Below are 27,887 nucleotides of genomic sequence, written 5' to 3'. Positions count from 1 at the left end.
CATTTAATTGTATTCTAATATGACACCTCATCCTGCTTGTTTAAACCTGGATGGCTCAGAATAATGCAATCAGCCTATCACTGTGTGTGTGTTTGTGTTTGTGTTTGTGTGTGTGTCCTGGTTGACTGTGTGTCTCTCCTGTGTCTTTCTCCCCACCTCTGCCCTGCTCTGGTTGGGCCGTGGCCTGCAGTGATCCCCTGGACCAACATGGGTTCCCCAAGCTCCCCCAGAGCCCCACCGTGCCCCCCGCGGTGACGTCACGTGTCCTGCTCCGCCAGCAGCTGACGCGGGACCAGCTCCAGGAGCAGGACCAGCGGGAACAGAGGGAACAGAGAGAGAGGAGCACCAGGCACCCCTCACATCACCTCCTGGACCCCAGCAGCCCCCAGACCCTTGCCATCAATGTCACGCTGCCCTCTAACCTGCCCGCTGTGACCCATGTGCCCATGGAAGTCCTCAAGGTAAGCTGACCACAGTGCCAGGCAGGTAGGGTTGGACACTCTCTGTTCACCACTCACTAGAGGAGCTGCCAGAAGGTAGGGGTTCTCATCTGGAACTTTTACTGATAGATTCCTAGGTACATAGGTTCCTATTGTTAGTGCTGCAGCGGAATTGTCTTTCAGTGCCCAGTTTTTCTGAATTTCATTTAGATCCTTGATTAAACGTGATTAGAAACGGATTACAGTTTATAGCATTTTGTTTAGATTGTTAATTTAACTAGATTATGCTACAGAAATTCTGGTGACGGTGCCACCTTAAAACTGAAAATTACTGCTCTTTAAGACTGAACTGTGTTAAATCCATAGGGGGGATTATCTATTGAAAGAATTCCTCTGTTTCCAGACATTTGGCATTCAACAGATTTAATCCTATTTGCTCCACTACATTGACGTATTTTCATTGCTTTGATTTCTGGTATGTCCGAGTGGATTCTAAAAACTGATGGTAGTAGTAGTATGTAATGAGACAGAGGATGCTACAGATGTAGAAACCAATGTTTTCCCAAGCCAACTCTTAGGAATCAAGAACGGGTAAGATTTAATATTCTCTAAATTGCATGTATTCGTTATTTTATTTGACTGTCACTAATTGCCGTGATAAATGGTTTTGCAAAGATGATCCATGTAGATTTACAACCCATTGTTATTGGTTGCCAAATTCTCCTGATAAAACAAACCTACTGCATGGAGAATGTACAGTATGTGCTTGTTATAAACAGGAAAGGGGGTCAAGCAGCAACTCCGCGTTTTAAATGTGTCGAATCATAACATCCTAGCAGATTAGGATTGGCTCAATATTGGAGACTAATAGCATGCATTTGTCTGCCATTAGTCTCAGTAGTTACATATGTTTATTGTTGCTTACGCTGGCTGATTGTTTGGCTGGGTTTCCTCTTCTACTAAATGCTCCACCAGAGACTAATAATCAGAGATATGTATGTGCTGCAGTTGTGGCTAATAAGATATTTGAGTAAAGAATCTAGCAATGTTATACAGATGTAGGATCTTAATTTGACCTGTATTGTCACAGCTAAATAATCCTGCAGTAACAGGATTTGAATGTTTACTCCATAATGTTGCTTGAGCGGTGGTTAGGCTATTAGCTGGACAAAAGTAGGCTACATGAAAAGTGCAATACTGTTAATATAACCGTGTGTTAGTGTGGGTTTTCAGTAAATCACAAAGCTCATATGCATTTCCTGTGGTGCAGGAAAACTCTCAGCAACACAAGAGTGATCAAATTAAGATCTCACATCTATAGGTGTTCTGATAGAGATGCTATTTGTAAACAATTAGAGATCTACTGTATGTGAGCACAATATCCGCTCCTAACTGCACACTTGGCACACAATAGTTTTTTGGGGAGATTATCTGCACGTTTTTGATCTGGAAGTTTGTTTTGGAACATTTTTGTATTCTACTTACATTCTGACTATCAGAGTAGTCTGTAGTGACCAGTAGAGTTTGTCCACATTTGATAGCCTTGTATCTCCATTCTACTGCAGACTTATCAGACGTCTTGTTTCTATTTGAGTCACACAGTGGTTGTGGCCCCACTCTACTACAACCTTGCAAAACACGTTGGTTCATGTTTTGTTTTGATAAATGTAGCTTTGGTTTTAATATTTTTTTGAGTATATTATACATTTTACATTCAATAACGTTCAAACTGAGCTGTGAGGCTTTACTGAAGCTGTTTCCAGGAAAGCTTTGAGGTTACTAACTGGAGAAATAATTGACGTTAAAGAGGTTCTTAGATGTGTAGGGTTTTCTTTCATTGTACAAATTACCAACCAGAATCTAAAGACCTTGGTAAATGCATTGTGGCAGTTTGAACTTGACCTGGCTGTGCCTAGATTAACAGGGTCCCACCAAAGCTATGCAGGCAGGCAAAATTAGCTTAGAGAGGTACCAGGCAGAGCCGCTGGGCCATGAAAGTGAAAACATTAAGCTCAGATGAGTTTGTCTAAAGACTGAGGGGACCCTTAATTAGCAAAGTTACCTCTGACCCTGCAAGAAACTAGTAAGAAACCAGTTCAGGGATCAAGACAATGGCAGGCACAGAGTTTTACCACACAGTAAGTCAGCAAAGAATGCTCGTAATTAGGCCCAATACTTTCATTCTTGAGCTTGTTTAAGAAAAAAAAACTGCATTGAAATAATGATCATAGGATCATATCCATTGATCTCATATTTGTCACAGACACATTTTCACAGTTAATTTTTGAAATTTTGGATAGCACATGAGTGACCCTTAATAAAATTGTGAATGTCATGAAAACCTGGTGGTTCATAAGTCCTCTCCCTAAGGTTGCGTTTAAGCAGGCAGCCCAATTCTGTTTTTTTTCCCACTAATTGGTCTTTTGACCAATCACATCAGATCTTTTTTTTCTTCACAAAAATATTAGAATTGGGCTGCCTGTCTAAACAAAGACCAAGAAGACCACAATCCTACTTATTGGATTACAAGTGAATATTACAGGAGTCTTAAAAACACAACTACTCACTAGCCACTATAAATACAACCTTTCATAGGTACATATAGCCATTTGTGTACAGACTTACAATAAAGTCTAGCTTAACCTCGGTACTGTATACAGTACATTTGCTTGTTGATTCTCAGTGGTTAATGGGATTTTCAAATTTATCTGGTGTTGGGTACTCAAGAATACACTGAAGTTGTTGTTTGGTGTGAACGTATTTTTATGTATGGCAGGGGTCCCCAATTACATTCAGCTAGGGCCCGATTTTTTCGTGAGCGGATGGTCTGGGGGCAGGAACACATTTATAAATAATTTGTAAACTGCAAATTGACCACAAGAAGCACAAACAGATATAGTATTTGACAAAAATCAAATAATTTCAACCATGATTACATTGGGATACGAGCACATAATGCCCCTCGATTTATGCGTGGAAATACTTGGGAACATATTTCCTAAATTAAAATCATGTTGAGCTGATTTCCTGGTGTTTTTTATTTTCTTATTTATGTCGAACAGCGAAAATTGGGGACCCCTGCCATACATAAAAATACTACATGACCAAAAGTATGTGGACACCTGCTCGTCGAACATCTCATTCCGTAATCATGGGCATTAATATAGTGTTGGTCCCCCCTTTGCTGCTATAACTTCTGGGAAGGCTTTCCTCTAGATGTTGGAACATTGCTGCAGGGACTTGCTTCCATTCAGCCACAAGATCATTAGTGAGGTCAGGCACTGATGTTGGGCGATTAGGCCTGGCTCGCAGTCTGCATTCCCATTCATCCCAAAGGTGTTCGATGGAGTTGAGATCAGGGCTCTGTGCAGGCCAGTCAAGTTCTTACACACCTATCTCGACAAACCATTTCTGTATGGACCTCGCTTTGTGCACGGGGGCATTGTCATGCTGAAACAGGAAAGGGCCTTGCCCAAACTGTTGCCACAAAGTTGGAAGCACAGAATCGTGTTGAATGTCATTGTATGCTGTAGCATTAAGATTTCCCTTCACTGGAACTAAGGGGCCTAGCCCGAACCATGAAAAACAGCCCCAGTCCATTATCCCTCCTCCACCAAACTTTACAGTTGGCACTATGCATTCTCTAAGCGTTCTCCTGGCATCCGCCAATCCCAGATTACTCCATCGGACTGCCAGACGGTGAAGCATGATTCATCACTTCAGAGAACGCATTTCCACTGCTCCAGAGTTCAATGGCGGTAAGCTTTACACCACTCCAGCCGACTCTTGGCGCATGTTGATCTTAGGCTTGTGTGTAGCTGCTCGGCCATGGAAACCCATTTCATGAAGCTCCTGAGGAAGAGTTATTGTGCTGACATTGCTTCCAGAGGCAGTTTGGAACTCGGTAGTGAGTGTTGCAACTGAGGACTGATGATTTTTACGCGCTGCGCGCTTCAGCACTCAGCGGTCCAGTTCTGTGAGCTTGTGTGGCCTACTACTTCGTGGCTGAGCCGTTGTTGCTCTTAGACATTTCCACTTCACAATAACAGCACTTACAGTTGACTGGGGCAGCTCTAGCAGGGAAGAAATGTGACAAACTGACTTGTTGGAAAGGTGGCATCCTATGATGGTGCCACGTTGAAAGTCACTGAGCTCTTCAGTAAGGCTGTTCTACTGCCAATGTTTGTCTATGGCGATTGCATGTCTGTGTGCTCAATTTTATACACCTGTCAACAATGGGTGTGGCTGAAATAGACGAATTTGAAGGGGTGTCCACATACTTTTGTATATATAGTATATATATATATATATATATATATATATATATATATATATATATATATATATATACACAGTGGGGAGAACAAGTATTTGATACACTGCCGAATTTGCAGGTTTTCCTACTTACAAAGCATGTAGAGGTCTGTAATTTATATCATAGGTACACTTCAACTGTGAGAGACGGAATCTAAAACAAAAATCCTGAAAATCACATTGCATGATTTTTAAGTAATTAATTTGCATTTTATTGCATGACATAAGTATTTGATCACCTACCAACCAGTAAGTATATTCTGGCTCTCACAGACCTGTTCGTTTTTCTTTAAGAAGCCCTCCTGTTCTCCACTCATTACCTGTATTAACTGCACCTGTTTGAACTCGTTACCTGTATAAAAGACACCTGTCCACACACTCAATCAAACAGACTCCAACCTCTCCACAAAGGCCAAGACCAGAGAGTTGTGTAAGGACATCAGGGATAACATTGTAGACCTGCACAAGGCTGGGATGGGCTACAGGACAATAGGCAAGCAGCTTGGTGAGAAGGCAACAACTGTTGGCGCAATTATTAGAAAATGGAAGAAGTTCAAGATGACGGTCAATCACCCTTGGTCTGGGGCTCCATGCAAGATCTCACCTCGTGGGGCATCAATGATCATGAGGAAGGTGAGGGATCAGCCCAGAACTACACGGCAGGACCTGGTCAATGACCTGAAGAGAGCTGGGACCACAGTCTCAAAGGAAACCATTAGTAACACACTACGCCGTCATGGATTAAAATCCTGCAGCGCACGCAAGGTCCCCCTGCTCAAGCCAGCGCATGTCCAGGCCCGTCTGAAGTTTGCCAATGACCATCTGGATGATCCAGAGGAGGAATTGGAGAAGGTCATGTGGTCTGATGAGACAAAAATATAGCTTTTTGGTCTAAACTTCACTAGCCGTGTTTGGAGGAAGAAGAAGGATGAGTACAACCCCAAGAACACCATCCCAACTGTGAAGCATGGAGGTGGAAACATCATTCTTTGGGGATGCTTTTCTGTAAAGGGGACAGGACGACTGCACCGTATTGAGGGGAGGATGGATTGGGCCATGTATCGCGAGATCTTGGCCAACAACCTCCTTCCCTCAGTAAGAGCATTGAAGATGGGTCGTGGCTGGGTCTTCCAGCATGACAATGACCCGAAACACACAGCCTGGGCAACTAAGGAGTGGCTCCGTAAGAAGCATCTCAAGGTCCTGGAGTGGCCTAGCCAGTCTCCAGACCTGAACCCAATAGAAAATCTGTGGAGGGAGCTGAAAGTCCGTATTGCCCAGCGACAGCCCCGAAACCTGAAGGATCTGGAGAAGTTCTGTATGGAGGAGTGGTTCAAAATCCCTGCTGCAGTGTGTGCAAACCTGGTCAAGACCTACAGGAAACGTATGATCTCTGTAATTGCAAACAAAGGTTTCTGTACCAAATATTAAGTTCTGCTTTTCTGATGTATCAAATACTTATGTCATGCAATAAAATGCAAATTAATTACTTAAAAATCATACAATGTGATTTTCTGGATTTTTGTTTTAGATTCCGTCTCTCACAGTTGAAGTGTACCTATGATAAAAATTACAGACCTCTACATGCTTTGTAAGTAGGAAAACCTGCAAATTCGGCAGTGTATCAAATACTTGTTCTCCCCACTGTATATGTGTGTATATATATATATATATATATATATATATATATATATATATATATATATATATATATATATATATATATATACATACAGTGGGGGAAAAAAGTATTTAGTCAGCCACCAATTGTGCAAGTTCTCCCACTTAAAAAGATGAGAGAGGCCTGTAATTTTCATCATAGGTACACGTCAACTATGACAGACAAATTGAGAGAAAAAAATCCAGAAAATCACATTGTAAGATTTTTAATGAATTTATTTGCAAATTATTGTGGAAAATAAGTATTTGGTCACCTACAAACAAGCAAGATTTCTGGCTCTCACAGACCTGTAACTTCTTCTTTAAGAGGCTCCTCTGTCCTCCACTCGTTACCTGTATTAATGGCACCTGTTTGAACTTGTTATCAGTATAAAAGACACCTGTCCACAACCTCAAACAGTCACACTCCAAACTCCACTATGGCCAAGACCAAAGAGCTGTCAAAGGACACCAGAAACAAAATTGTAGACCTGCACCAGGCTGGGAAGACTGAATCTGCAATAGGTAAGCAGCTTGGTTTGAAGAAATCAACTGTGGGAGCAATTATTAGGAAATGGAAGACATACAAGACCACTGATAATCTCCCTCGATCTGGGGCTCCACGCAAGATCTCACCCCATGGGGTCAAAATGATCACAAGAACGGTGAGCAAAAATCCCAGAACCACACGGGGGGACCTAGTGAATGACCTGCAGAGAGCTGGGACCAAAGTAACAAAGCCTACCATCAGTAACACACTACGCCGCCAGGGACTCAAATCCTGCAGTGCCAGACGTGTCCCCCTGCTTAAGCCAGTACATGTCCAGGCCCGTCTGAAGTTTGCTAGAGTGCATTTGGATGATCCAGAAGAGGATTGGGAGAATGTCATATGTGTTTGGAGGACAAAGAATGCTGAGTTGCATCCAAAGAACACCATACCTACTGTGAAGCATGGGGGTGGAAACATCATGCTTTGGGGCTGTTTTTCTGCAAAGGGACCAGGACGACTGATCCGTGTAAAGGAAAGAATGAATGGGGTCATGTATCGTGAGATTTTGAGTGAAAACCTCCTTCCATCAGCAAGGACATTGAAGATGAAACGTGGCTGGGCCTTTCAGCATGACAATGATCCCAAACACACCGCCCGGGCAACGAAGGAGTGGCTTCGTAAGAATCATTTCAAGGTCCTGGAGTGGCCTAGCCAGTCTCCAGATCTCAACCCCATAGAAAATCTTTGGAGGGAGTTGAAAGTCCGTGTTGCCCAGCGACAGCCCCAAAACATCACTGCTCTAGAGGAGATCTGCATGGAGGAATGGGCCAAAATACCAGCAACAGTGTGTGAAAACCTTGTGAAGACTTACAGAAAACGTTTGACCTGTGTCATTGCCAACAAAGGGTATATAACAAAGTATTGAGAAACGTTTGTTATTGACCAAATACTTATTTTCCACCATAATTTGCAAATAAATTCATAAAAAATCCTGCTCTGTCTTTTTTCAAATCAGTTATCAGGCAAAAGGGAACATTCTCATTTCTGGTATACACAAAGGCAAGTGTAAGTACTGTAAGTAAATAGTTAAATTAGGAGAATCACTTGAAACCAGAACAGACAAACATTGACAGACAAAAAAACTCAAAAGCAAATGAAATAGGCAAGAATGGTTGTTCTTATAGACATTATCTGTGTTCCAAGGGATCTTGTCTAGAATGTTTGGATTTAATCAAACCTGTGCTGCAGTTATACAGACTGAGGAAAGATCACATTGTTCCTGTGGGGTGAAAATGTACACCTCTGATCCGTACCTGATACTTTTTATGGTACAATAACAATAAGGGTTTTATTAGGGTTTATCACTTTAGAGTCATATTTTCTGTTTGGTTCTGACCTGTAGAGGCTATGGTAGTGCTGTGGTGGTTAGTGGTGGGTAGTGGCGGGTAGTGCAGAATTAGGATTAGGGGCTCTTAGGATGATTATCACAGTTTGACATCAATAAAGTATTTTGTAATCATTGAGCTCAACAAAGCTTCACCTGGGTGGGCACAGTAGGAGTAGGAGAGGGCTGAACTGGGAGGAGATTCAATCTCTTAAATAATCTAAATTCATAAACTGTAATGATTAGATATCAGATCAAGTTGGCCAGACTGCACTAAGTGGAGATGCTTTCCATACAGTTGACTTTTAAATACCATCAGATTTAGCTCCACGTGCAGAGTAGACTTGCTGTCTTTTCCCTCCCTCTGATAGTTGGTATTCGGATTGACCTTTGGAAATGTTCAGCTCGGGGCCTAGTGTGGAGCTGCATAATGCTTTATCATTGTGCTCCTCATTTTGGAGAGCCCAGCTCTGAGGTTTAATGCTTTGTCAAAACCCAGCAATGTGAAAAAGGTCTTTGTTTCAACATAGTTCAGTAAGTAGACCAACATCACTCTGGATTTCTGAGGACTCTCTACCTACAGATTTAGGATCTTAATTTGATCGGTCTTTTGTTGCTGCAAATTTTCCTGCGCCACTTGAAATGCAGATGGGCTTCGAGATTTACAGAAATTCGCAGAAAACCTGCACTAACACACGGTTATATTAACAGTATTGCACTTTTCATGTAGCCTACTTTTGTCCAGCTAATAGCCTTACCACCGACCAAGCAACATTATGGAGTAAACATTTAAATCCTGTTTCTGCAGGATTATTTTTCTAAAACAATACTGGTCAAATTAAGATCCTACATATGTTGGATGTTAATTTGATCCCTTTCGTTCCAGGAGGAAAATAATCAGTGGCGTTTATTCATGGATGCCAAAGGAAGCCAGGCTTCCCCAAAAATTTGACCAATACATTTTTTAAAATTATAAAACAATTTATCTTTCGTCTCGCTGTGTTTTCATAATGTTCCTTCAATTTGCAATTGGCTGTATCTATCTCACAGGAGAAATCATCCCGAACAAGCGAAACAGCGCCCCTATGTGTCAGTATGTGTAGCCCATGTATCTGATGCTGTCTGAACAAAAAGAGTACGACATGTTGCAGCTGTAGCATTTGATCGATTGGTGCCAGCGAGCATTTGGCTTCCATTGATAAAACAATTAACCATTCAGCGTTGCGCTGAGCTAAACTGTGGGTGGTCTTGGTGAAGCAAAACATCCCCCAAGGGAGGCCAGTTTGGATTTAGCATCACACCAATCAAATCACATCAAAAGCAATGTCCGAAATGTGTTTATGTTTCTGGCATTGGTTTCTGGTAGCTTGTGACGTGTTGATGTCCTGCAGTAGCTAGCTAAATTGAATGGAGATGTGTATTTGAACTTAGTGTTTTTACTTAATTCTCCGTACAGGCCAATGATTATGACAGCCTGAGACGATTGAAGTTCAGTATGTAGCTTAGATGTAGTAGGTGCACGTTAACTATCTAGCTAGCTAACTTAGCTGGTTAATTTTTGCCCATGCGAGGAAGTTAAGCTAGCAAACATTTTAGCATTGTAGCCTAGTATGACAGTCATAAGCCCTATTGGCATGGGACTAGTATTACTATAGAATGTCGGTTATGTAATTATTACCCCAGCAAATACGTTTTTCCAGTGGACTATTTGGATGTGATTAGTTTTACCAAACTGCCCCTGTAATTATTTTTTTTCCTCATTCAAAATTGATCGTTATGATGGAAGCATGGAGGCTCTTCTAGGCGTAAAGATATTTCAAATGTCTAGGGATAGCCTAATATCAGCCTAAAGGCCTTCAGTTTGGAGGAAGTCAAAATAATCATCCATATCAATAAGAACCATGAACTGTAACCTATGTAACCATTTAATTAACTAATGTATTTGGCAATTTATCAATTCATTGGCTCAATATCGTCCACTTTATCTTTTAAAAGAGAAGTATGGCACTAGGAAAGTTGATATATGACAAAACAGATCATTCATCTGTAGGCTACGTGCATAGCACTTTGATTTAAGCATACATTTGTTCCCATGTTCTTACCTAAACTGGGTGCAGCACCTGTTAAACTCTGTTATATCCCTCAAAACACAGGGATGACTATTCGCACGGGTTAAGTATTATCAGAGGACCTGGGAGTTTGCTGGGCTGGGATAATAACCTTCCTGACAAGTAAAAAATACTGAAGGAAGATTCGGACAGGACTAAAATTAGAGATGTGGTGGTTTGTGGTCGTGCACATAATTACATTACCTGAGCTCCCTCAGTAAAACGTATCCCGTCCGAATAGGGCTATATACTTTTGTGACACACACACACACACACACACACACACAAAGGAATAATAGAAATCATGGACTGCCACATGATATTTAGCAACGTTGATTGGACTTAATTATTTTTGGTATCTTTAAGTTTGTTTTCACTGTATTAGACTAATCATATATAACCTTATAGATTTGATGATGTTTAAATGTTTAACTTGAATTGGTGCTGGAATAGCAGAGGCAGTGGTACTGTTTTCTCTGTGCTGACATTCTCTAACTCTCTGTGGTTCTAAATCAGTAGTTGTTTAGTAAACTGTCAGAAACATGAACTTGCTTGACCATGTTGACCAGGTCATGTGACTGTTTGCACCACTACTAAAAATTATCCTGCAGCAGGAGGATTTGAATATCTAAATAAATATTTAGAATCACTGCCAGGAGGCAGCTGGAAGCGGTGTTTGTATACAACGCAGTACCATACCTACATTGTACCTTATGTAGGTTACGTGCAGACTACAGCGCGTCTCTTGTGAATTTTTATGTGGATTATAATAAATTGACATATTTGTAGGGGTTACATGTATTTTCTGTTAGGGAAAAAATATATTGTTTTATTGTTTTATGATGTTGAAGGCAAGCAATAGGCAGAACAAATTATTTTGGTTGGCTGTGTGTTCTTGCAGTTACAGCCACTGACCCCAACACACATATGCCAGAGTTGGCATGGGTTCAAATCTGGCCCACTGCCCTTTGACTCATGGATGAACGTCTGTTAATTTACGCATGGTTACAGGGTAAACACAGAAACAACTCAAAGGTTAACAGTTTAGGCATTAATTTGGAGTGCTTAACATTAGGGCAATGGTTTGGGGAAGGCTTTATTGTAAAATTAACTCTGTCCATAAGGTGTAGATAGTAAGTATAGACCGGAAGTAGAGGCCTGGGCGTTGTTGTTCACTAATTTACTCCAAGTAGGGAAAGGATGGTGGGGTTGAAAAGTAATAAAGGGGAATATATATATAAAAAATAAACATGGGGGATTGGAAGTGATGCAGACAATTACATTGATAGAAGATGCAATCTATCTGCAATATTAAGCTGATCCATCCCCCCCCCAAAAAAAAATAAGAACAAAAAAAAAAAAAAAAAAAAAGAATGGTTTGGGGAAGGCTTAAAACAAAATAATGGAAAATGCCTTTGTATCATCAGTATTCATAGGATTCTTAGTGCTTGCTAGAGCATTGTGAACTGCCATAGCGCAGTGGTCTCAGCATGCACGCTGGGCGATCTAGTGACCAGCCTGAGCCTACATGAGCCCACAAGTTAATTGCATTTATTTAAATGTTTTCAAGAATTAAAACGAATAATCTGACATTTACACATCAAAGAGAAGTGTCTCAGCTCAACAAAATGTATTTGGATAGGCTCAAATGCATAAACATCTTGACAGCTTTACGAAATGAAATATCAAAGCCACACAATACAGGCTTTCAATCTACACCAAAGACCTTAACTATGTTTACAAATTATACATAACATTTACATTTTAGTCATTTAGCAGACGTTCTTATCCAGAGCGACTTACAGTTAGTGAGTGCATACATTTTTCATACTGGCCCCCCGTGGGAATCGAACCCACAACCCTGACGTTGCAAACGCCATGCTCTACCAACTGAGCTACACGGGACTATAACCTAACTATAAAACGTGGACGAGCATCCACACTGGACGAATGTTTATCGTTCTACAGTAGGCCTACATCTGTCAATCAACTGATGGCCCAAATCAGCTCATCAACTCAGCCAGGGAAACACAAACAGTAGGCTATTATAGGTTTTCACACCTTGCATTATGTGACAATGGATAGGCTAACGGATAGCCTACAGAATGTAGCCTATTGGAATATAATCAAATAACAAAGGGCCTATTGCAACCATCGATGGCACTAGATTATCGCCAGTTGATGTCTCATTAAACAATCAATAGCGCTAAATTCACCCGCACAACTGATCTCAATTGCAAACATTATTGGTCACCTCATTACCGCTCCAGATGATGTCGGTGTTACCTTAACCATAGTCCTGCTTTCAACCAGTCTTTCAAGATATGTTCACCCTCTGGTTGGTATTGTTATCGGAACAACTTACCGTAGTCCTTTTTTAACAGACTAAGGGTGATTTAACTATTTGACAAGCATTCTGTACAATATAAATAAAGTATTTCCTTGTTTACCATGGCAAATCTACTGAGGCAATTTACCTGACACTTTGTATGAATGGAAACTAATGTTGGTGTAGCCTACTGCTATTATTTTATTAGTTACTTATTTATGTTATCCAAAAGTGTCTGGTATGGACATTTCTTATCAAGATCGGTGGTAAAATATCCCTGGACTGTCCATATTTAAAATGTGTAAATAAATCAAGGGGATTGTTATTTGTGCCAGAAGGGCATTGGCTGGAATCAAACCCACACCAGGCCTATGTGTGCACTGTAGGTAGTGGCCCTAATCACTAGACCACCCCAGGTCACAATTGAACAGAATTTTGACCATAGCAAACACTTGACACTTGTATGTCATAGCCTAATGGAGACCAATATCTATCTTGTGTTATTAAGCTATATTAAATTATGGTTGTTGATAGTATGGCTGCATTTCAGATATATTTCTGTACATTTGAATGTTGCATTAATAGGAGCTAGGCCTAGTGTTTGAGCCAACGAGAGAGAAAAATATTTTGATATCAAGCACTGATCCCAATGACTCAACTGCCCCAGCATGGAGAGAAAGAGAACTGCTCATTTTCAGGAACTCACGAGGCTCATTTGAATTTCCTGATGCAGCAGGAAAATTCTCTGCCACAAAATAATGATCAAGTTAAGATCCGACATCTGAACCTCTGTTTTCTGATAATTTTACACATGAGGGTATATGGCTAAGGATACCAATGCAATGTGAATTGATATGCAAGTTAAGTTCAAGATTAAACTCTCATAATCAATGTTCCCTCTAAACTGCGTGTGTGCGCAGCCGCGCACTTCCTTCAGGAGTGCCGCACAGAAAAAATGCCATGCACCATAGACACAAGAGGTTGAACCCCATTAGTTTGCACTATATAGATCAACGTTCTTTCTGTAATCGAATCAACATTACATCAGCCCCTTTTCAATGCAACAAACCAAAACAAATATAACTTTGCAAGATTGAGTCTATGATTTTGTTGTAGGCAGAGCCAGAGCGGAGTTGAATTCTATTGGTGGGGGTAGCACACGAGCGGTCTTTCAAGTGAATCCGCTTTTCAGATCAGTTCAGATCACATCGCAGAGCCGCGCGTGTGCATATTTGTTGATATTCTTTGCTAGTTAGCGAGTTATTAGCCCAGTTATAGATAAGTCAGCAATGGGGAGTTACTGCTTCCTACAAGAGCACAAAACGTGTAGGCTACATTTCATGCTGTCTTTTGAAAAGCCAGTCAAGTACAAATATTATGTCTTAATTAAAGGGGCAGTGTTGTATTTTGAGACAGGCTTGAATATGCCAATAGGCAGAGGGGTAGCCTACATTATCTAATTATCTGTATGGTAATAATAATTCATGTTATTTTGTAAAGGGGTTTCTTGCATCATACAACACAAAACAATGCAATTTACAGTCACCTAGTTTGCCCATGGTTTTACAGACCAAGTAAAAAATCATTAATTAATGTCAAGCCCTTCATAATGTAAAAACGTTTTTAAAAGTCTCTTGCAATGTAAGCCTGCAATGAACACCACATATAGGCTACTGTAGGCTATATCATAGAAATCAAAAGCTATTTCCATGTGAAAATTGATTTGTTGGTGGGCCTACATTATGCTCAAATAGCCACAATAGCCTGTCTAAAACTGTAAGGGTACAGCATCAGTGTTCACTGTAAACGCGCGTCGGAAGTTGCACAAAATTCTCACAATGTTCAAGTTTACGCTCACAAGACCTAAAATGTACTCAGTGCCCCAAAACATTAGAGGGAACATTGCTCAAAATATATTCAATTTAGCAGACGCTTTTATCCGAAACAACTTACAATCATGCGTGCAAACATTTTATGTATGGGTGGTCCTGGGAATTGAACCCATAATCTTGCCGTTGCAAGTGCCATGCTCTACCAACTGAATGACAGAGGACCAGCTGAGGTGTGATGGGGGGATATGGTTTCAGATTTGATAAATGCATTGCAATGCAGCCGCAGATCCACTTTTGATTCACTGAGTAGTTTAAAATATATATACGTTAGACACACTGAACAAACGTTCTGCCTATTGCATTCATTAGCGGTTTGTATTTTTAGTGTTGTGCTATACATCGCTGAACTCATGACACATTGACGGATTCTGTGCCTCTTGACCCTACGGCAGGATGTACAGTATCAGACCTCCCTTGTTTAATGGACTTCCATTGTCATAGCAAGTTTAGCTGAGATCTCATAGTTCCATACAAGGCTATGATAAACCAGCTCTGTGGGTTTATGCGGCTGCACACATAAGCTCTTTTGTTCGTAATTTAGGCAAGTGCATTTTCTTAATCCCTCATAAACTGGACAATGTTTCCCATTCTGGGCAGAGAAGGGTTACATTCTTGTTAACATCTCTTGCCACAGGCCCAATAGCACACAACACAACCTCTGGTCCAAGTAGAAGATGCCTCTTTGTCCGTTTCCCCTCCTCTTAGCTGAGCAGCCTATGTCATCACAGCGGCTCCCACGCCTGCAATGTCAGAGGCTTGTAACTATGGGCTGGAAGGCTAGAGAGTAAGACCCACTGCCTTGGGGCTACGATGGAACCCAACGCATAGCGGTCACTTAAACACTCACAAAGTCTCTCTTGTTTCTAACGAAGCGCTGTCTTTCACGGATATGCATTCAGTGTTTTGTCTGGTCTCAACAGCTTCCACGCTGTCTCTCTCTCCCACTCTGTTCAACAAATCTCTACCTCCTTGACACTTATCTTAACCCTGCATCTAAGATATCAAAGTCCAAGGGAAGAAGGGGTGAATAAGAGTGTATACATCCCATCTGTGAAATGGTTTAAAAGCACAATCTATAAGTATTTCTGCTGTTGAAGATATATACCCATTGATTTTTGAAGAATGTAACTTATACAGCACATCCCTTATGAGCTTAGTTCTTAGCTGTGTCTATGAATGTGAGATAAGTTAGGGTTTCCCTTGACCCATCTCTCAACTGACCAAACAAGGTGGCAGTGTCAGGCTGTTTAAAATTCAGATTGGTCGTTAAAATGATTTAATAGTCATCTGTGTACATTTCGTCCTGTGTGGCTCAGTTGGTAGAGCGTGGTGCTTGCAATGACAGGGTTGTGGGTTCGATTCCCATGTGGGACCAGTATGAGAAATGTATGCACACTCTACTGTAAGTCGCTCTGGATATGAGTGTCTGCTAAATGACTGAAATGGAAATGATGTTTGCATTTACTTTGATAGTTTTTTCTTCATCCCAACAACAGTATAACATTACCGTTCTTATGATCACAAGGTACAGACCACAACTTCAGCATAAAGTATTTAATGAATAATCCAAAGAAAGCTTTTTTTCCCATTTCAGATGTTTTTTGGGGAGATAAGGTTTTTCCAGGACTGGTGATATACAGCCTGAAGGGTCATTTAGGAATATATCATGGGGCATGAACCTCTCTTGTGTCCATTGACTGGTTTCTGGTCCAGTTTTACGCTGTAGACTGCATGGCACCAGGGCACCCTAATGTCAAATTTTCACGGAAATGCAAGATTAGTGACAGCCTGATGCATGTGAACGCTTATGTCTCAAGTTAGGATAAGACCTCAGAGGATCCCATTTTAGGCACAGGGGCTATCATCCAGACAACAGACAGTTTTATCATAGAGCGAGAAAAGGGTCTGCAGGTCAATAGTAGGGCTATGATACCCTACAGTGATTTCTGAAATAAACATAATAGTTACATGTCCTCTCTGATTAGAAGAATGTGAGATGGTAATGTATAGTAAAATATACTTTAAATTACTTTAGTTGGAGAACACCATTAGTTCAATGCAGATTGATAAATAGTCAAAAGTTGTTCCTCAGCAGTGTGTACAAGTAGTTATACAGGGGCCAAGGGATCATGGCAGCCAGTGGCTATAGCTGTCAACGTAAGCCCATGTGCTCTCTGTGAGTAGGTGATAAACCTCCGTCTCGCGAAGAGGCTATAAATAAACGAGGTCGCTGTGGGGAGATGAGGAATACTGCTCTTCTTCATATCTGTGACTTAACCCAAAGGTTTGGCTGAAGGAAAAGGCCACAAAATGAGGGCGGAACAAAGACGTCCTCTGCTATGTTAGCACAAAGACATCTTTCTCTGGGTTATTATCGGTGAAGGTTCTGCCAGGCCGTAGGGCACTTCCCCTGCGTGTGCTTCACCTCTCTGTCTCTAACTGGAAGGCCTTTCCTCCACTCCAAGTCACGGTTTCCAGTAATCCCAACAAAGGCATCATACTGTTTAGGAGGGAATGGTAGACCTTTACGTTAGTTAGAGGGGCTATTGACATCGCTTTATCTCATGTGAGGATCCTCATAAATTTGGACTCATGGCTGCGCAGTTCCTTCACCAACTTGTTCACCTCACACCCGTGGAATGGTTCTCAGAGCTGGCACTATTAGCACGGTCATTTTGAATGCTTCTCTAGTCAATTACATGAGTATGTAATTGGGAGATATCGATGGGGAAATATGCATGTTCAGACCAGCAGTTTAGTGTGTTGTAATGACTGCGCTTCTATTCTCATCTCTTTAGATTTTTCAGTCAGAGAAAAACACGTTACATTTTTTTGGTTTACACTTTGACCCATTCAGAACAATGTTTGTATCTTTGACATAATGGTGAACGGCGCTGAACAACTTACTAAACAGAAGTTCCTAAATTAGAAAGGACATTCTATGTTAAAGTTATTGAGCTCCATTTTTCTTTTCAAGGTTGAAACTTAAAGATCCAATGCAGCTGTTTTTATCTCAATATCAAATCATTTCTGGGTAACAACTAAGCACCTTACTGTGTTTGTTTTCAATTAAAATGCTCAAAAATAAACAAAAATAGATTCTTAGCGAAGAGCAATTTCTCATTTAACATTTACATTTAAGTCATTTAGCAGACGCTCTTATCCAAATTCTCAAGCAAGACATTTGCTAGGACTGTCTGGGAATGGTCTGAGTGGGGAGGGGAACACTGAAAACTAGCTGTTATTGGCAGAGAGGTTTCTTATTTCCTATTAACTAATTTACCGCCTGATGATGACACCCGGCAGGCCAAAACTCCATCCCACCAAAGCAGGCTGAGATTTCAGGTGGTCTTTTTAAACAGCTCTTAAACATTATTATAATTTTAACAATTTCACAGTATTATTACAACTTGTGGAAATACAGTACCAGTCTAACGTTTGGACACACCTACTCATTCAAGGTTATTTTTTATTTTTTTACATTGTAGAATAATAGTGAAGACATCAAAACTATGAAATAACACATATGGAATCATGTAGTAACCAACAAAGTGTTAAACAAATCAAAATATATTTTATATTTGAGATTGTTCAAATAGCCACCCTTTAACTTGATGACAGCTTTGCACACTCTTGGCATTCTCTCAACCAGCTTCATGAGGTAGTCGCCTGGAATGCATTTCAATTAACAGTGTGCCTTCATAAAAGTTAATTTGTGGAATTTCTTTCCTTCTTAATGGGTTTAAGCCAATCAGTTGTGTTGTGACAAGGTAGAATATAGCCCTATTTGGTAAAAGACCAAGTCCATATTATGGCAAGAACAGCTCAAATAAGCAAAGAGAAACGACAGTCCATGATTACTTTAAGACATGAAGGTCAGTCAATCTGGAACATTTCAAGAACTTTGAAAGTTTCTTCAAGTGCAGACGCAAAAACCATCAAGCGCTATGATGAAACTGGCTCTCATGAGGACCGCTACAGGAATGGAAGACCCAGAGTTACCTCTGCTGCAGAGGATAAGTTCATTAGAGTTAACTGCACCTCAGATTGCAGCCCAAATAAATGTTTCACAGAGTTCAAGTAACAGACACATCTCAACATCAACTGTTCAGAGGAGACTGCGTGAATCAGGACTTCATGGTTGAATTGCTGCAAAGGAACCACTGCTAAAGGACACCAATAATAAGAAGAGACTTGCTTTGGCCAAGAAACATGAGCAATGGACATTAGACCGGTCCATAATTTGTCCAAATTTGAGATTTTTGGTTCCACCCGCCGTGTCTTTGTGAGACGCAGAGTAGGTGAACGGATGATTTCCGCATGTGTGGTTCCCACCGTGAAGCATGGAGGAGGAGGTGTGATGGTGTGGGAGTGCTTTGATGGTGACACTGTCTGTGATTTTTTTAGAATTCAAGGCACACTTAACCACCATGGCTACCACAGCATTCTGCAGCGATACACCATCCCATCTGGTTTGCGCTTAGTGGGACTATCATTTGTTTTTCAACAGGACAATGACCCAACACACCTCCAGGCAGTGTAAGGGCTAATTGACCAAGAAGGAGAGTGATTGAGTGCTGCATCAGATGACCTGGCCTCCACAATCACCCAACCTCAAGCATTCCAGGTGAAGCTGGTTGAGAGAATGCAAAGAGTGTGCAAAGCTGTCATCAAGGCAAAGGGTGGCTACTTTGAAGATTCTAAAATATAACATATATTTTTATTTGTTTAACACTTTTTTGGTTACTACATGACTCCATATGTATTATTTCATAGTTTTGATGTCTTCACTATTATTCTACAATGTAAAAAATAGTAAAAAATAAAGAAAAACCCTTGAATGAGTAGGTGTGTCCAAATGTTTGACTGGTACTGTATATATAAAACACAAGAAAATCACACTTTGGACTGCACTGGGCCTTTAACAAACATGTACAATGGTTAAACAAACGTGGAACAAACATGTTATTGCGGTTAAGCGTATACAGTGGGGAAAAAAAGTATTTAGTCAGCCACCAATTGTGCAAGTTCTCCCACTTAAAAAGATGAGAGAGGCCTGTAATTTGCATCATAGGTACACGTCAACTATGACAGACAAATTGAAGACAAAAAATCCAGAAAATCACATTGTAGGATTTTTTATGAATTTATTTGCAAATTATGGTGGAAAATAAGTATTTGGTCACCTACAAACAAGCAAGATTTCTGGCTCTCACAGACCTGTAACTTCTTCTTTAAGAGGCTCCTCTGTCCTCCACTCATTACCTGTATTAATGGCACCTGTTTGAACTTGTTATCAGTATAAAAGACACCTGTCCACAACCTCAAACAGTCACACTCCAAACTCCACTATGGCCAAGACCAAAGAGCTGTCAAAGGACACCAGAAACAAAATTGTAGACCTGCACCAGGCTGGGAAGACTGAATCTGCAATAGGTAAGCAGCTTGGTTTGAAGAAATCAACTGTGGGAGCAATTATTAGGAAATGGAAGACATACAAGACCACTGATAATCTCCCTCGATCTGGGGCTCCACGCAAGATCTCACCCCGTGGGGTCAAAATGATCACAAGAACGGTGAGCAAAAATCCCAGAACCACACGGGGGGACCTAGTGAATGACCTGCAGAGAGCTGGGACCAAAGTAACAAAGCCTACCATCAGTAACACACTACGCCGCCAGGGACTCAAATCCTGCAGTGCCAGACGTGTCCCCCTGCTTAAGCCAGTACATGTCCAGGCCCGTCTGAAGTTTGCTAGAGTGCATTTGGATGATCCAGAAGAGGATTGGGAGAATGTCATATGGTCAGATGAAACCAAAATATAACTTTTTGGTAAAAACTCAACTCGTCGTGTTTGGAGGACAAATAATGCTGAGTTGCATCCAAAGAACACCATACCTACTGTGAAGCATGGGGATGGAAACATCATGCTTTGGGGCTGTTTTTCTGCAAAGGGACCAGGACGACTGATCCGTGTAAAGGAAAGAATGAATGGGGCCATGTATCGTGAGATTTTGAGTGAAAACCTCCTTCCATTAGCAAGGGCATTGAAGATGAAACGTGGCTGGGTCTTTCAGCATGACAATGATCCCAAACACACCGCCCGGGCAACGAAGGAGTGGCTTCTATAAGAAGCATTTCAAGGTCCTGGAGTGGCCTAGCCAGTCTCCAGATCTCAACCCCATAGAAAATCTTTGGAGGGAGTTGAAAGTCCGTGTTGCCCAGCGACAGCCCCAAAACATCACTGCTCTAGAGGAGATCTGCATGGAGGAATGGGCCAAAATACCAGCAACAGTGTATGAAAACCTTGTGAAGACTTACAGAAAACGTTTGACCTGTGTCATTGCCAACAAAGGGTATATAACAAAGTATTGAGAAACTTTTGTTATTGACCAAATACTTATTTTCCACCATAATTTGCAAATAAATTCATTAAAAATCCTACAGTGTGATTGTCTGGATTTTCTTTTCTCATTTTGTCTGTCATAGTTGACGTGTACCTATGATGAAAATTACAGGCCTCTCTCATCTTTTTAAGTGGGAGAACTTGCACAATTGGTGGCTGACTAAATACTTTTTTCCCCCACTGTATATCCAAGGGCTACTATGTTTAAAGGACGTTTAAGACAGATTAATTATTTTACAGTGCTACTGGTCAAGCATGTGCCTTGTGGAGTATTTATGTTTTGCTAAGGGTTCCTTCTTCATTCTCAATATACACAGTCTTTGTCAGGTAGATCTGATTGGTCAGTGGTGAGGGTGTGGTGTTAGCCTTTATTTAACTAAGGCAATAGATGCTGGTATGTGCACAGTCTGCACACACATATCTACATTCTGTGTGATATTTTAAAGAAATACAATCAAGCAATACAATACTTTAATGTACGACAACTTGATTACTATGACCTGTGTGGAAGCAATATATCTAGGCATCCACTGTATGTGCTTAAGGGTGCAAGGAGTGGTAACATAATATACCTTTGTCAGGTAGATAGAGAAGAGATAACTCTAATTACTAATAGTAATGTGAGAAAAAGAGGGAGAGAGAGGAGTTGTGTGCAACATCACACGTGTTGGCTCCAGGCAGGACGCCTGCTGTTATAATTCGAAATGACTGCCCCAGAATAATGGGCCAGCTTTGTTAGAATAGAATGGTCAGTTGTGAGCTTAACATTTCTGATAAAGGATTTTGGAGGAAAGGGTGGCAGGTGTTCCTAATGAGGATTTTTGGAACGATTTGTGGATGTAATGTTTTTATTAATTTTTATTTTACAATTTTAGTAGCATATTTCTCTATACTAAAAATGAATAGTTCTATAAATTAGCTAATCCTTTCTTAGTTTTTTGCATAGTGGAAATCCCAGTGGGCATATATAGACTCACACTCCGCTCATAGCTTGTATACACATGCAGAGACAGACCAAAACCAGTCAAAACGAATTATCTTCCTATAGAAGGGTGTGAGGGTGAGATAATATTCTCGGTTGATAAGAATCTCAACTGATTCATTTATATACAGTACAGTTGGCCCTTGTGTTAGATACAACTACTACTTATAGTGTTGCTTATTTATTCATCTTTGACATGGTTTAGGAACCATGAATGGCCATGTGTCATCTGAAATACAGATGTAACAAATTTCACTAAGCAGTGTTGAACTTTAATAGCATACAGGCCTAGTGATCTGGATCAACTATTGAACTTTGGCATAGATTAATCTTCCTAATTAAACAGTAATATTTGTTTCTGGTAATGTTATATTCCAGAGGTTTCAGGCCAGCAGCGATTCCATTTTTGTGCCATGCCTGTGGCCCATTTTTAGACTGAATTTGTGCTTTTTAACCCTAGTTGCCTCTTAAGCGGTAGACTAAGTAGGAACTCGCTATGACTTAGTTAACTAGTGGATCCTGGCACACCATTTGGGAACCACTGAGACTAGTAGTTAAATACTTAACACTAAACGTTGGTAGGGGGATGGACAGTCTGTTTTAAAATGCTGCTACATTTTGGGATGTATCTTTTCATACTCTCTGTTTGTAATGGAACAGTGGTGTCAATTGTATTCTGTGTTCTCAGAACAAATTATGTTTTATACTAGATGAGCGGAACTAAAGATGAAACGTTAGTTAGCCGTGAGCGAGTTTCAGTTTGGAGACTAGTAACCCACCAGCAGAAAGAGTCCTTTGTGAGACGGAGATGTTGACGTCAAATGAACCCTGTGAAGACATCAATTCTCAGTTTAACTAGAACAACACAACACAGGGAGGATGAGCTCTGGTATCCTCCCCCTGTCTCCTAACTTACATAACTCATGAGGGGTTTTCCTTTAATAAGTTCAAGTGACCAAGTCTGTCCTCTTATTTTCATGTTAGCCCTGTGTCCACACAGTTGACTGACCAGAACAAGGGAATATCTGATACATACTATCATACAAATTACAATATGTTGGAGATGCTTGAATACAGCCATTACCAGGTGAGATGTGCTACTGAACTGTTTTTTTGGTTTGGTTTTCTATCAGGATGCAGTATTACTATATTTATAGTATATTACGTACTATGTTTGTTCTGAAGATTCTAATAATATAACAGAGATGTTCCCTAATCAATGACAAGTGTGTTGTATAATTGACTGTCATTGAGTAATATAAATAGAGGTGTATAATTGGAGGCTCTGATTGAAATTATTTGGTCCATTGTTTCTGATTGTGTCTTATCCATATGTATTGATCTTCAGGCATTCGTTCTAGTCTGAAGATCAATCCACACAATCTCAAAGATCTATATTGTGAGACAACATTTTACAAAGCCACATTTCAGTGGATAACTATGCGTTTACATAGGATAAGATGACTACTTCAATACTGACATTGAACAAAACTAACTTATTAAAAATGTTATTCGTCTTCCATGTCTCTCCTTTTCCCCCAACAAGGTACAGACACATCTGGAGAACCCCACCAAGTACCACATCCAGCAGGCCCAGAGGAAGCAGGTGAGGCAGTACCTGTCTGCCACCCTTGGGGGTAAGCCTGGCAGCCAGGCCAGCAGCCTACAGTGCCCCAGCCAGCCCCCGGAGCACGGGATGCCCCCCGGCCCAGGCAGCAGTGCCCCCAACAGCCCCATGGCCCTGCTGACCCTCAGCTCCAACTGCGAGAAGGAGGTAGGCATAACAGAGATGACACAGAGATCCAATGTACCATTCACCCTGGTTTCTCATTTGGATTTCACAGTGGATTTATAATTAACTTCATGAATATGGCAAATTGGGTACAAAATACATGTAGATTTCTGGTACCTCTTTCAATGTTGTCTATCAGAACATTATTTTAATACAAATCTGGTACTATAGGTTTGTTTCTAATGTGTTTTTCATCATTATTACAGATGGACGATGTCATTGATGACATTATTAGCTTGGAAACAAGTTATAATGAGGATATTTTTGGACTTATGGACCCAGGACTCCAGGTTACTAATACAGTAAGTTGACATCCTTTACAATTTAAACTACTTTTTCAAGTGTTAAGTGCAATAGCTACAGGCCCTACAACACATTTACTGAAAAGGAACTACGTATTTTTATGCTATAGAATATAAATATCTTTCTTACATTGCATTGCAATGGTTGAATGTTCTGTTCATTTCCTCAGCTCCCTGTATCTGGTAACCTTCTGGACATGTATGGAAATCAAGTGCTTCCCCCAAATGGACTTGCCATCAGTAACTCCTGCCCTGGTAGCTTATCCAACATCAAAAGGGAATTCTCAGGTAAATGTTTTTTGTCTACCAGGTATAACGCATTATTTACCCAACACCCTCAGCAAAGCAGCTCCATATTAACTATTTCAACCCTTTCAAATTCAAAAATATTTAAAGATGATTATATTCCATTTTTGAAACCATTGTAGTGATATACTAACAGTTAAAGAAGCAAAGATGCATAAATATTGTGTGCAATTTGTAAAATGCATAAATATACTGTTAAATTGATCAAATAATGTACCAATACTCCAGCTCCTGGTATGATGCACGTACTGGACAATGCTGGATCCTATGGCCAGTTTGACAACTACCAAAGGCCCGAGGGCTTTCCAGTTGGTACGTTGTTACTAGATTTTCATATATTTAAGCCATTGTTCATTTGAATTTTTTTAATACATTTATGAAACTATTTTCATGGCGGCTCACTAATGTACCTGAACTAAAATGCCAGTGGGAATTCATTATAATCTATCTCAGATTGGATATTTTGTGTCTGTAATATTAAATGCAGCATTACAGGCCTCTGTGAAGTATTTTGTGTATATTGAAAAATTTCACACAATATGGATCTATATACTGTCTCAGTAAAATTGTAGCAAAGATACCTAATGGGTAACATGAATGGTATTTAGCTAGAAAATGGTTGTAATCATCTTGAGTATGTATGGAATAGGACACCTTCTTTTGTCACTCAAAAGTGTTTCCCTTCCGCCCAGAAGCTGAGGTCCGAGCGATGGCCAAGGAGAGGCAAAAAAAGGACAACCACAACTTAAGTGAGTTTCTATGGCAAAGAGGAGCAGTCAGTTTTTTGGGATACATTGGTATTTTTCAAGAGTTGATTTGCAGATGTCCTCACATGATACTATAACTGATTCCTTATTTTTGTCTCTTCACCCTGTAGTTGAACGAAGGAGAAGGTTCAACATCAACGATCGAATCAAAGAGCTTGGAACCCTGATTCCTAAGTCAAATGATCCGTAAGTAGCACAGTTTATACCACATTTGGATATTCATAGTTTTTATCTACCAAAAATCAGTTTAAGGATCAGCTGCTTAGTTGCTACATGTATGCACTGGTTGTAGCGTGTTGTCTCCTGCGGTCCCTAGGGACATGCGCTGGAATAAGGGCACCATTCTGAAGGCCTCAGTGGACTACATCAGGAAGCTGCAGAGGGAGCAGCAGAGAGCTAAGGAGGTGGAGCTTAGACAGAGGAGGCTGGAGCATGCCAACCGCCATCTGATGCTGCGCATACAGGTACGCCAGTCCAGAGGGCATAGCACAGGGGCGCCTTGAGGGAAAACCTTTGTACTTCTGTACTTTAATACTCTTTGGAATGTGTACTTTAATAGTCTTGGGTTAATGTGTTTTCTGTGTGTTTCTGTGTAGGAGTTGGAGATGCAGGCGCGGGCTCATGGTCTTGCGATTCTGCCGTCGTCTTCCCTCTGCTCCTCTGAGCTGATGGCCCGAGCCATCAAGCAGGAGCCCATCCTAGGAGACTGTCCCTCAGACCTGTACCAGCAGCCAGGTCCCGACATGTCCCCTCCCACCACACTGGACCTCAACAACGGTACCATCCACTTTAACGACAGCCCTGTGGATGCAGGTGACCCAGGGGCATATGGCTCCAGCAAAGCATCCACTAAACTGAAGGACATTCTAACGGACAACACCCTGTCGCCCATATCATCCAATGATCCCCTTCTGTCCTCAGCTTCCCCAGACACCTCCAACAGCAGCAGCAGGCGTAGCAGCAGCTCAAGCATGGAGGAGAATGATCATGGTTGTTAGCACTGCCCACAAGATCAAAACTGACATTTTATAAAGCAGCATTGTTATTACTGGGGCCAACGCTAGGTGCTGCTATGGCCTATTCCTTGAGATGCTTCCCTGCTAGCATCCGAAGTTGTCCTCCATACTCAGAGGATAAAGACAGTGGGATTTTCCCTCCCATTGTGTTCAGAAGTTTTGTCTTGTGTTTTTGTTTGTTTTACAATATCATTGTGTCTCTTTCTGGAATCAAATCTGGCTATTCAGATTAGGCTACTCTACCTAAGGTGACTGCTGAGATTTCACTGGACTGTAGCATTCACTTTTCATGTGTGAATTATTTGACAGGAAGTGCACAATAACATGACAAGATTGTATTACATTATATTTTGATAATTTTTTCATATCATGACTATTTGTTAAATTAGTTTAAAACATTTGTTTTGTGAGATATCATAGAGAAATATATATTTAGTTGAATACTTAAATTAACTGATAATAACATTTTACCAAGATTTTAAGATGAGATAAGACACATTTTTACCTTTAAATTTAGAAGCAATGGTTTGAAACCTACAATATTATTTCCGACTAGAAACAACTTTCAGGAACAATGAATGCAATTTGAATATATCTGTTGCTGAATTTTGTTTCCTACATGGTGATATCTAAAGTGAAGATATTTGTACAAAACAACACTGTAAATATAAATATTTTGTGATTTAGTTTTTTGAAGTAGGCCTTTAATTAAGTATTAAATTGAAAGTCAATCAATTTTATTTTTATTCCCCTGGCTATCGCAACCATATCATTTAAATCTTTGCTCTTACCCCATACAAAGTTGTAATGCACATGAAGATAATATTTTGTCCAGGTCAAACCAACGACACATACAGTATGACCATTGTTTTTGTATGTCAGACTGCTGAATTACTATCCCTAACATAACTTTATAATTACTAATATAAATTCCTAATAGAACTTTCCATAAGACCACTACATGGTCCTCTGTAAGTATTTCATATTTTATTAGGATCCCTTTTAGCTACTGCTAAAGCAGCAGCTACTCTTCCTGAGGTCCACACAAAACATGACACACAGTGCCTTGCAAAAGTATTCATCCCCCTTGGTGTTTTTCCTATTTTGTTGCATTACAACCTGTAATTTAAATGGATTTTTATTTGGATTTCATGTAATGGACATACACAAAATAGTCAAAATTTGTGAAGTGAAATTAAAAAAATAACTTGTTAAAAAACATTATAAAAAATAAATAACGGAAAAGTGGTGCGTACATATGTATTCACCCCCTTTGCTATGAAGCCCCTAAATAAGATCTGGTGCAACCAATTACCTTCAGAAGTCACATAATTAGTTAAATAAAGTCCACCTGTGTACAATCTAAGTGTCACATGATCTGTCACATGATCTCAGTATATATACACCTGTTCTGCAAGGCCCCAGAGTCTGATACACCACTAAGCAAGGGGCACCATCAAGCAAGCAGCACCATGAAGCTCCACAGCGGAGATTGGAGTATCTGTCCATAGGACCACTTTAAGCTGTACACTCCACAGAGCTGGGCTTTACGGAAGAGTGGCCAGAAAAAAGCCATTGCTTAAAGAAAAAAATAAGCAAACACGCCAAAAGCCATGTAGGAGACTCCCCAAACATATGAAAGCAGGTACTCTGGTCAGATGAGACTAAAATTTAGCTTTTTGGCTATCAAGGAAAACGCT

The 27,887-nt window shown here is 40.5% G+C and overlaps 1 protein-coding gene across 3 annotated transcripts; it reads left to right on the top strand.

The window, feature by feature from the left end:
- The first annotated feature begins 382 nt into the window (after positions 1-382).
- On the top strand, positions 383-27,457 carry LOC311138156 (microphthalmia-associated transcription factor-like). Of its 3 annotated transcripts, none has more exons than XM_084172825.1 (9): positions 383-461; positions 23,551-23,778; positions 24,003-24,098; positions 24,269-24,386; positions 24,633-24,716; positions 25,100-25,153; positions 25,282-25,357; positions 25,488-25,635; positions 25,768-27,457. In XM_084172825.1, the coding sequence occupies exons 1-9, from the start codon at positions 447-449 to the stop codon at positions 26,167-26,169; spliced, it is 1,221 nt and encodes a 406-aa protein (XP_084028951.1). In that variant the 5' UTR covers positions 383-446; the 3' UTR covers positions 26,170-27,457. The 3 variants fall into 3 exon arrangements, with proteins under 3 accessions (XP_084028951.1, XP_084028950.1, XP_084028952.1); XM_084172824.1 differs by having other exon boundaries at positions 25,097-25,153; XM_084172826.1 differs by lacking the exon at positions 24,633-24,716.
- The last annotated feature ends 430 nt before the right edge of the window (positions 27,458-27,887 follow it).

Source organism: Coregonus lavaretus (assembly GCF_964263955.1).
Source record: "Coregonus lavaretus genome assembly, chromosome: 12".
In the NCBI taxonomy this organism is placed as follows: Eukaryota; Metazoa; Chordata; class Actinopteri; order Salmoniformes; family Salmonidae; genus Coregonus; species Coregonus lavaretus.
This window is presented reverse-complemented; position numbering and strand designations above follow the sequence as displayed.

What these genes read in the sequence shown, in the direction of transcription:
- LOC311138156 (XM_084172824.1), top strand. An exon ending in GCTCCAACTGCGAGAAGGAG is followed by an intron (nt 23,779 to 24,002) that starts GTAGGCATAACA and finishes TCATTATTACAG; the next exon opens with ATGGACGATGTCATTGATGA. An exon ending in GCCCGAGGGCTTTCCAGTTG is followed by an intron (nt 24,717 to 25,096) that starts GTACGTTGTTAC and finishes CCTTCCGCCCAG; the next exon opens with AAGCTGAGGTCCGAGCGATG.